This window comes from Oculina patagonica, chromosome 4, assembly GCF_052425735.1.
Source record: "Oculina patagonica isolate OP01 chromosome 4, crgOcupat, whole genome shotgun sequence".
Taxonomy (NCBI): domain Eukaryota; kingdom Metazoa; phylum Cnidaria; class Anthozoa; order Scleractinia; family Oculinidae; genus Oculina; species Oculina patagonica.
In genome coordinates, this window is record NC_135761.1 from 58,957,235 (window position 1) to 58,968,225 (window position 10,991).

A 10,991-nucleotide genomic window follows, 5' to 3' on the forward strand; every position below is an offset into this window, starting at 1 on the left:
GAAAATAATAAAACCTGAGTTTAATACGTTGGTCTCGATTATAAACATTATCCATCTATAAATTATTCTATTTGCGTTAAGATACTGGATAAAACTCTCTCGTATTATAATTTTTCCGATTAGAAAACCCCCTACCAAGATTTTTTTGTTGTTCATAATCATCAAAGACTAAATTGCAGTCTCTGTATATTATTTTGGTTTTTATTTGACGAAGGTTATTATGTCTTACTTTTTATTATGTCTTTTTTTTGTATTTTTTTTTAGAAATTACAATGACAATATAACATACAAGAACCTAATTACAATGCTACAGACACAAACGTATTACAATATTAAACAAGCCTTGCACAACGTGACTAAAACTTTGTACAAATTGAAAAGACAAAAAAAAAATAAAAAAAACTGCCTCCGACAGCGGGTACAGATGCAGGTAATTTTTGGTTGACTTACTACAATAAGAATAAGAAAGGGTGACAATTAAAAAGGATTTAATGAGACATTAAACCTAAGGTGATAATAGAGGGAGCAGAGGCTCCCACTTCGTATAATGGTAATTTAGATTATTGTTCTCTCTCGCAATGAAACGTTCCAGTTTGTAAGTATTCTTAATACGTTCTAATAAAAGTCTTGGTGATAAAAATTTGTCATTTAATTTGAAAAGATACAGGAGATATTTGCCTTCAAGAATGATATAGTTCGTCAAAGAACTGTGAGTTTCTTTTTTACTTATTCCAAATAAAACATCTGTGATCTCGAAGTCCTTATAGACTTTTAATTGGTCTCTAAACAAGTTTACAACTTCATTCCAGAACATCCTAACTCGTGGACAGTAGAAGAAGAAGTGTTCTATAGTTTCTATGTCCGCTTTACATAGGTAACATATGGGGAGTCGACTATTTTGAATTTATGAAGCGACTTGTTTGTGTAGAGAATCCTATTTAATATTTTGTACTGAAATTCGCGTAGTTTAGTACTCAAGGTTACTTGGAATGGTAAAAGGAATATGTCTTTCCAGTTTAATTGAAAAGACTCGGTATTAAAAAGATCTTGGTATTTCTTTATGGCAGCGGGCGCACGTACAATTTTAGGGATCAGGCTGCTATACAAAGATTTTGATTGCAATTTTTCTACTTCGTTTTCTTCGTTGTTAATTTTGATATGAAAAGTGGAGAGATTAAGTGGATGTGTGTGAATAGGTATAAGACCTCTGTTTGCGTATAAAGTATTTCGCCAATGTAATGGAAGAGCCTTGTATATACTGAACAATAAGAAAGTGTCGATGGGTGAAAGAGCCGATCGCAAAGGTTCTTTCTTAAACACAAGCTCCCCCGCACAGTCGTAGAGCTCGCCAACTTTATATAAACCATGTTCACGTATTTTGGCGCTGAAGACAGATTTGCCTTCAATACAGATGTACTTGTTGTTCCATATTACTTCATTAGAAATTTCTTCCAGTGTAGAAGGATCTGTTTTATTCATAGAGGACCATAGGATTAGACATTCCTTATAGAAGATCGGAGTAACTACCGATAGCCTTTAAAAGTCAAAATTGCAATGAAATAGGAATTTGCCTCCTACCTTTTTAAGATACGTATCTAAAAAAAAATTCCAGCCTGCGGTGTACGGATCTAAATATCTTTTTATACATATTATTCTCTGTGCAGAGATCATTGACCCGATATCAGGCATGTTTAGACCTCCTTTCTCAACTGGATTAATAAGCGCTGTTCGTTTTATTTTATCTTTACCTTTCCATACAAAGGAGTAGAGGAGCGAATTGAGTTTTTTAATGAAATCTTTTTTACAAGAAACCAAAGCTGCGCGGTATAGGATTTTTGGATAACGAACGATTTGATTACTTGTATTCTGCCGATAATTGTGAGGCCTCTCCAACTCCAACCTTGCAGAAATTCTTACGTCATTCTAGATCTCGTTTCAGATTTGGATACCACTATATTTTTGTGGGCACAATTTGCACAATTTGCAGAACAACCCCCGCCTTAAAGCTAGGAAAATGAAATAAGTTTTATAAGGGTCCTTCGAACTTTATCGTCTATAATTTTCAACGAGGGTTTTTTTTTTAATTTTCTGGTAAAACCTCAAAGAGTTTTTAAAGATATATTTTTGATATTATCCTCGTGTGTGACAATTATTATCGTCCAACTTTATTCCTCGTATTTACCAACGCTTTTCTTAACAGGCTTTATAATTAGCACTTTATATTCTGATGAAGAATGACTTATTATTAGATGTCGTACGAATTGTTAAAGTGAACACTGTCTTACATTGTGATGTATGCCCTTCAAAAAGAAAAAGTAAAAAGCACTTTTAATTAATAGGTGAGCTTATTAGCCTTTCGTTTTAAATGTAAATGCTCATTACTACTAAAAGGAACTATCGAAATAAAAAATGCTAATGAGAACGTTTTTTTTTTTAAAAATCATGCCAGAAAAATCACCTGGCACTAAGCTCAAGCGATGCTAAAACGGAGCGAGTAAAACTGTGTCCACTTTTAATTAATCACCATCATCTTTATCATCATCATCATTATTATTACTTTAGACAAACAAAGCAGTAAACCTTGATGAAGAGAACTCTTTAAGCTATGAAAACGTAGAATATGTTTTACAATATTTTATCCCCTTTTTGCAAATCGCAAAGCGCCATTGAATAGTGCTACTGATGGTTTAGTTCTAGTTTTTACGCTAAATGTAAATGAAATTTCTTGTTTTTATCCTTTCGTTCTATTTGCTGCCGATAGGCAGTCTTCATATCATTGAAAGCATTTGCGAATTTTTGTAAGATGGAAGCCGCAAATTAGCGGCCGTTCTTTATAAGCAGCAAAAATTATCTAATCAGCGACTTGCTTTCATAAAACCATGAAGAAAACTGGCGTCTCGAACCGGCTGAATTCAGGACGATATTTCTCTCATCTTGCAGACAAGAAACACTTTGAAGTTCAAAATGGAAAGAAATAACTCTAAAGAACACTCGACCGCCTAAAAATAGGACATTAAGGTCTTTTAGGACCTAAACAGCTGGGAACAGCGATGAAGCAGAACAGCTCTTCTTTGCATTTGTCCGGAAGCCTTCAATTCTTAAGACACAACGGAAATTAAGCAAGGTTTAAACAATGCAGCCCTTACAAAGTCAACTTCAAATAAATGGTAAATGTATCCAAATGTTGATTTGCTTTATAATGGTTTAGCTGGTTTCTTGAAACTAGATTCAATAATTTGGAAATTTATGTTGTGTTGCTTTCCGTGAGCATCTGGAAAAATGAAATGAATGCGTGTATTCCTGCACGCAACAGTGACGCAGGGAATTCGAAAGTCGTTTTCTTCCAAAAGCAAATGTACAGTGCTTATTTTAAAAAAAATTGGCTAACCTTTTAGTTTTATTTTGTATTTGTTATTCGTAGTTTACATTATGGAAGCGGTGTTTGGTAAAACCTTGAAAAAATTTGGATAATCGAATTGAAATTTGATACAAGTTGTTTTCATTGAGACTTGTAAGAATATTGATTTCAAGATTGTGGTATGATTTACTGGTATACTTCATATGCCGTTTGTGTTTCTCTTTCCAGGAAAAACATTTTTTATACATTTCAAATGAAGTTATTTTTCTGCACATTCCTATATTCTTGAAGTGTTATGGCAGCACTTCACTTCTCATTGAGAACCTCCAGTTTTATATAGATTTTAGACATTGTAAAGCGAAATGGAACACTGGAAATGGCGCTATATAAATTATTTTATTCGTAGTATTACTGTTCTATTAGGACAAGCAGTTCATGAGAAAAGTCCTTTCACTTCTCTGCTCTGCTCTCTGCTCCAACAAACGGTTTTCTCGTTGACAATGCTGTCGACAAATCGATCGGTCTAAACAGTCATCATGCCCAGGCAAGCATTTCCCTGAACGACTGGCGAAACCTTTTAGTGACGAAAGCATAAATTAGTGGGTTACATGCAGAATTGAAAAGATAAAAGAAAAAGCAAATTCTAAACATCACATAGGCGTATTTTTGGAATACTGGATTACTGAAGTAAAACAGGCCAGCCACGCGAAAAACGCTGAGAGGAAGAACAGTGATCGCGAAAACTACAACCACTGGAGTCATGATCTTGTTGAATCTTCTGCTGCGCGTTTTCACCAGGCTTACTTGGCTACTTTTGAAACTTCCATTAAAACGGCGGTCGGCCATCTCTAGATGGAACGTGTCGCTCTTGTTCAACTTTCGTTTGATAGTGCAGTAAGTCACAAAGATCAAAGATAAGGGTATGGCATAAGTGAACAAGGACACGGCGATGCTGTAGATGACGGGTAAATCATGATTGGGCCAAACTGCAAGACAGAGGGGTTCTGCATCAGGTGGCTTGTGGTACCCATAAACAAGGATCAGAGGCAGCGAAATCGCTAACAAGGAAATGAGCCAGATAGCAGCGCATACGATTCTTGGTACTTTCAATGATTTGCGAGCCATCCCGGGAAAATTCGCGGATAAAATGCGATGCCTGTCGACAGCAATGGCGGCAATCGACCAAACAGACACGCCAAAAAACATGTCGCTTAACGGGAAAACATATCGGCATGTGAATTCACCAAGCGGCCAATAAGTGAATTGTTCCCTGACTATACCCAGTGGAAAGGACACAAGAAGCGTTGCCAAATCTCCGATGGCCACATTCCTGATGTAAGCATTCGTGGAGGCTGTGTTCAGCGTGCGGTGTCGTGTTATAGTTAAGCAAACCACGAAGTTACCAATGACGCCGGCTAAAGCGATAATGGACTCAACGGTGAGTCGAACGATGGCCAACCATTTCGGCTCGATAATGATGTCGACTGCTTGAGCCGACTGCGTCAAATTGGCACCTTGTATGATGGTGGTGTTGTTGAAATACATCACGGACTCGGCAAAACTCGAAGACTCTGAATTTCAAGCCAGAGTTGAGAATAAGGGGCAAGTGCAATGTTACCTGATCTTAAAAACAAGGGAGGGACAGGTGTTCACCATAAAGACTGTCTGCTTTGCTCATTTGTCGCATAAGTGTGTCCGACTCTTGTTAATTCGACGAATCGCCATTTCACTATTAACACGGCTGACAGCACTATGCTCTACTTACACTACTTACATTATATGATATAGATTCAGACAAGCCTAAAAGCGGAGTTCCGCAGTTGTTTTTTTGTTTTTTCTTTTTTTACTTTAATTCTGTTGATTGTTTAAGAATTTGAAATAAAGAACACTATACTGAGCTCAGTTCTTCCTCGCGTACGCGTCAAAATTCTAAACTTATTTTTGATATACGTCGTCAAAATAAAATAAAAATCTTCCGAATCAAGAACTTCAGTTCACTTTGCTCAAAACTCGCCTCTATAAAATGTAAATGGAAAGGGAGCCGGATGCACGCCGCTTCAAATTTGCAAAGTTGTGCTTGATATAAACGCAGAGTCTTGTATTGAAATACAAATATATTCCATTTTGCCGTGCGTCTGTTCACTACATTTTGACGTCTTCTTTGATCTACTTAATACTGAACAGACCCACGGCAAATTGGAATCTATTTGTTTTTTTATACAATTAAAGAAGACGTCAGTACTTCAGAGCTAAAGCAATGCCGCTACCGGTGTCTGAGCTAAACTTGTTTTCATTTCACGATAAAGTTTTTCCGATAATTACAAAACACGGTTAATTAACCGTGATAAATATAATAATTAACACAATAATGAAAAACTAAAACGTCAACGAAAAAAAGTACGTTTTTTTGATTTGGAAAGTTGTTCAACTCTGTAAGATTTAACCTTAGCGTTTAACCGCCATTGACGGATTTCCCGTGGCGTCGCCAAACTGCTCGACATCGGACAAGCTCTTACAGCTTTTGATATTTTTTCAATCAGACGCTGTCCACTTCAAGCTTGCTTATCAGTTTAGCCCATTTAAATGCAAAGTCTCGTAATGTGATCGATACTTGGCAGTTTATTTCTCACTGTAAGTTTATAATCTAAGCTGAACTTTTTCTGTTTGTTGTTGCCCCGCGAGAAATGCTTTGCCGACAACAATGATTTGGACTATGGACTCTGATCACGCAAACTAGTCACACCACGCAGTGAAAAAAAGATGACAGTCATTAACCAATCACAACGCACACAGTAGCTCTGTTATTGTATAATATTTTTTTATTGCTGGTCAATATATAAGAGAATTTGATGAAGATACAAGTTGAATTTCATTTGTTTTTGATAAGGATGACGAAATCTAGGACGGAATATTTTGTTTTATTGTTGCTCAATACTTAAGATAATTTTGAGTAGATACTGAATGAATTTCCTTTGTTTTTGGTAAACAATGTGCTGCAGAAAAAGTCTCAGGAACTCAAGTAAATATGTTTAGAGTCTCTCTCTGTAAAAACGGAGTTGTCGATCTGGCTTGAAAAATAATTTCGCTCATTTCTTGTGTGTTGCAAGCGATGAAGCAGAACAGCTCTTCTTTGCATTTGTCCGGAAGCCTTCAATTCTTAAGACACAACGGAATTAAGCAAGGTTTAAACAATGCAGCCCTTACAAAGTCAACTTCAAATAAATGGTAAATGTATCCAAATGTTGATTTGCTTTATAATGGTTTAGCTGGTTTCTTGAAACTAGATTCAATAATTTGGAAATTTATGTTGTGTTGCTTTCCGTGAGCATCTGGAAAAATGAAATGAATGCGTGTATTCCTGCACGCAACAGTGACGCAGGGAATTCGAAAGTCGTTTTCTTCCAAAAGCAAATGTACAGTGCTTATTTTAAAAAAAATTGGCTAACCTTTTAGTTTTATTTTGTATTTGTTATTCGTAGTTTACATTATGGAAGCGGTGTTTGGTAAAACCTTGAAAAATTTGGATAATCGAATTGAAATTTGATACAAGTTGTTTTCATTGAGACTTGTAAGAATATTGATTTCAAGATTGTGGTATGATTTACTGGTATACTTCATATGCCGTTTGTGTTTCTCTTTCCAGGAAAAACATTTTTTATACATTTCAAATGAAGTTATTTTTCTGCACATTCCTATATTCTTGAAGTGTTATGGCAGCACTTCACTTCTCATTGAGAACCTCCAGTTTTATATAGATTTTAGACATTGTAAAGCGAAATGGAACACTGGAAATGGCGCTATATAAATTATTTTATTCGTAGTATTACTGTTCTATTAGGACAAGCAGTTCATGAGAAAAGTCCTTTCACTTCTCTGCTCTGCTCTCTGCTCCAACAAACGGTTTTCTCGTTGACAATGCTGTCGACAAATCGATCGGTCTAAACAGTCATCATGCCCAGGCAAGCATTTCCCTGAACGACTGGCGAAACCTTTTAGTGACGAAAGCGTAAATTAGTGGGTTACATGCAGAATTGAAAAGATAAAAGAAAAAGCAAATTCTAAACATCACATAGGCGTATTTTTGGAATACTGGATTACTGAAGTAAAACAGGCCAGCCACGCGAAAAACGCTGAGAGGAAGAACAGTGATCGCGAAAACTACAACCACTGGAGTCATGATCTTGTTGAATCTTCTGCTGCGCGTTTTCACCAGGCTTACTTGGCTACTTTTGAAACTTCCATTAAAACGGCGGTCGGCCATCTCTAGATGGAACGTGTCGCTCTTGTTCAACTTTCGTTTGATAGTGCAGTAAGTCACAAAGATCAAAGATAAGGGTATGGCATAAGTGAACAAGGACACGGCGATGCTGTAGATGACGGGTAAATCATGATTGGGCCAAACTGCAAGACAGAGGGGTTCTGCATCAGGTGGCTTGTGGTACCCATAAACAAGGATCAGAGGCAGCGAAATCGCTAACAAGGAAATGAGCCAGATAGCAGCGCATACGATTTTTGGTACTTTCAATGATTTGCGAGCCATCCCGGGAAAATTCGCGGATAAAATGCGATGCCTGTCGACAGCAATGGCGGCAATCGACCAAACAGACACGCCAAAAAACATGTCGCTTAACGGGAAAACATATCGGCATGTGAATTCACCAAGCGGCCAATAAGTGAATTGTTCCCTGACTATACCCAGTGGAAAGGACACAAGAAGCGTTGCCAAATCTCCGATGGCCACATTCCTGATGTAAGCATTCGTGGATGCTGTGTTCAGCGTGCGGTGTCGTGTTATAGTTAAGCAAACCACGAAGTTACCAATGACGCCGGCTAAAGCGATAATGGACTCAACGGTGAGTCGAACGATGGCCAACCATTTCGGCTCGATAATAATGTCGACTGCTTGAGCCGACTGCGTCAAATTGGCACCTTGTGTGATGGTGGTGTTGTTGAAATACATCACGGACTCGGCAAAACTCGAAGACTCTGAATTTCAAGCCAGAGTTGAGAATAAGGGGCAAGTGCAATGTTACCTGATCTTAAAAACAAGGGAGGGACAGGTGTTCACCATAAAGACTGTCTGCTTTGCTCATTTGTCGCATAAGTGTGTCCGACTCTTGTTAATTCGACGAATCGCCATTTCACTATTAACACGGCTGACAGCACTATGCTCTACTTACACTACTTACATTATATGATATAGATTCAGACAAGCCTAAAAGCGGAGTTCCGCAGTTGTTTTTTTGTTTTTTCTTTTTTACTTTAATTCTGTTGATTGTTTAAGAATTTGAAATAAAGAACACTATACTGAGCTCAGTTCTTCCTCGCGTACGCGTCAAGATTCTAAACTTATTTTTGATATACGTCGTCAAAATAAAATAAAAATCTTCCGAATCAAGAACTTCAGTTCACTTTGCTCAAAACTCGCCTCTATAAAATGTAAATGGAAAGGGAGCCGGATGCACGCCGCTTCAAATTTGCAAAGTTGTGCTTGATATAAACGCAGAGTCTTGTATTGAAATACAAATATATTCCATTTTGCCGTGCGTCTGTTCACTACATTTTGACGTCTTCTTTGATCTACTTAATACTGAACAGACCCACGGCAAATTGGAATCTATTTGTTTTTTTATACAATTAAAGAAGACGTCAGTACTTCAGAGCTAAAGCAATGCCGCTACCGGTGTCTGAGCTAAACTTGTTTTCATTTCACGATAAAGTTTTTCCGATAATTACAAAACACGGTTAATTAACCGTGATAAATATAATAATTAACACAATAATGAAAAACTAAAACGTCAACGAAAAAAAGTACGTTTTTTTGATTTGGAAAGTTGTTCAACTCTGTAAGATTTAACCTTAGCGTTTAACCGCCATTGACGGATTTCCCGTGGCGTCGCCAAACTGCTCGACATCGGACAAACTCTTACAGCTTTTGATATTTTTTCAATCAGACGCTGTCCACTTCAAGCTTGCTTATCAGTTTAGCCCATTTAAATGCAAAGTCTCGTAATGTGATCGATACTTGGCAGTTTATTTCTCACTGTAAGTTTATAATCTAAGCTGAACTTTTTCTGTTTGTTGTTGCCCCGCGAGAAATACTTTGCCGACAACAATGATTTGGACTATGGACTCTGATCACGCAAGCTAGTCACACCACGCAGTGAAAAAAAGATGACAGTCATTAACCAATCACAACGCACACAGTAGCTCTGTTATTGTATAATATTTTTTTATTGCTGGTCAATATATAAGAGAATTTGATGAAGATACAAGTTGAATTTCATTTGTTTTTGATAAGGATGACGAAATCTAGGACGGAATATTTTGTTTTATTGTTGCTCAATACTTAAGATAATTTTGAGTAGATACTGAATGAATTTCCTTCGTTTTTGGTAAACAATGTGCTGCAGAAAAAGTCTCAGGAACTCAAGTAAATATGTTTAGAGTCTCTCTCTGTAAAAACGGAGTTGTCGATCTGGCTTGAAAAATAAATTTCGCTCATTTCTAGTGTGTTGCAAGACATTTATGTACTTATACTAAAACCATAATGCGCTTGATCGGATCATTTATTTTTTCGAGTTTTTAAGGATATAAGGCTGTCAATTAATCGCACTGACTCTTCTGAACATTGATCTCGAATAAAGCTACCAACAAGACATTGAATGGTGATTATTGTAAACGTTTGGTAGCGCTATGTGTTCGCTTATAGCGTTCCTATCTCGCACAGAATGCCAAGCTTCAAGAATTAGTCGTTGTTTCCACACCGTTGACCTGTCAACAATTTCGACGCTCTCCAAATCTATTTGATGGTCGTTAAGCATATGGTGTTTTTGCCAACAAAGAGTTTTTATCCAATGTTGCGATGGCCTTTGCGTGTTCTTTCATACGTGTTTCAAGCGTGCGTGATGTCTGACCAACATAAACACAGTCGCAATCGTTACACTTGATCTTATATACAATTCCTCTGGTATCACACACCTTGATGAAACACCCGAAAACGGCTCAGATTCAAACTTTATTTTTTGAAAATGTAAGGCGGTCTATTTCAATCAAACCAACGCAGCCGAAGAGTAGATACAATAGAAAATGTTACTACAGAAAAAAGCCTTGCGGTATTGCCTTAATGAAATATTTATAGCTCTGTAAACTTGCCAAATTTCGACATTCTTCATATTTGCCGCTATTTTGAAGGACTCGTCAGGACAAGACGTTTTATCGACTTGCCTCACAGACATACCTAAAACCATCAGAAATAACGAAAAAACAATATAAAGGGATTACAGTTCATTTGAAAGAGAATAAATCGTGTTTAATGGAAGCTCAAAATTTGTTGCCAGGTAACAGCCTGATAGTGCTGCCCAAGTGCCCTCTAAAATTAAGTTTTTGAAAACTGATAGCTTATTCTTCAGTGACCTGTTATTTTTTTCCAAATTTCGACTGAAAACCTTCTTTAACCTAATTTGCAATGTGAGAAAAAAACGATCTTGTAGAATTCAAGTTATTTATAAAAAGGCTGTAGGAAGATTTAAAAAAATCCACTACATTTTTTTTTCTGAAATAACGAATCCTATTTGTATACAGAAACTCGGGAAAGGTCACCTTGCCAACTTTCTAGATAAAGCTAACCAAA

The 10,991-nt window shown here is 36.9% G+C and overlaps 2 protein-coding genes across 2 annotated transcripts; both read right to left on the minus strand.

Moving 5' to 3' along the window:
• Positions 1 to 3,726: 3,726 nt before the first annotated feature.
• On the minus strand, positions 3,727 to 4,946 carry LOC144648901 (prolactin-releasing peptide receptor-like). The gene has a single exon (XM_078508343.1). The coding sequence runs from the start codon at positions 4,901 to 4,903 to the stop codon at positions 3,893 to 3,895; it is 1,011 nt and encodes a 336-aa protein (XP_078364469.1). The 5' UTR covers positions 4,904 to 4,946; the 3' UTR covers positions 3,727 to 3,892.
• A 2,361-nt stretch (positions 4,947 to 7,307) lies between these two features.
• On the minus strand, positions 7,308 to 8,318 carry LOC144649398 (prolactin-releasing peptide receptor-like). Its single transcript, XM_078508883.1, has one exon. It carries the CDS (start codon positions 8,316 to 8,318, stop codon positions 7,308 to 7,310), a length of 1,011 nt encoding a protein of 336 aa, XP_078365009.1.
• Positions 8,319 to 10,991: the final 2,673 nt, after the last annotated feature.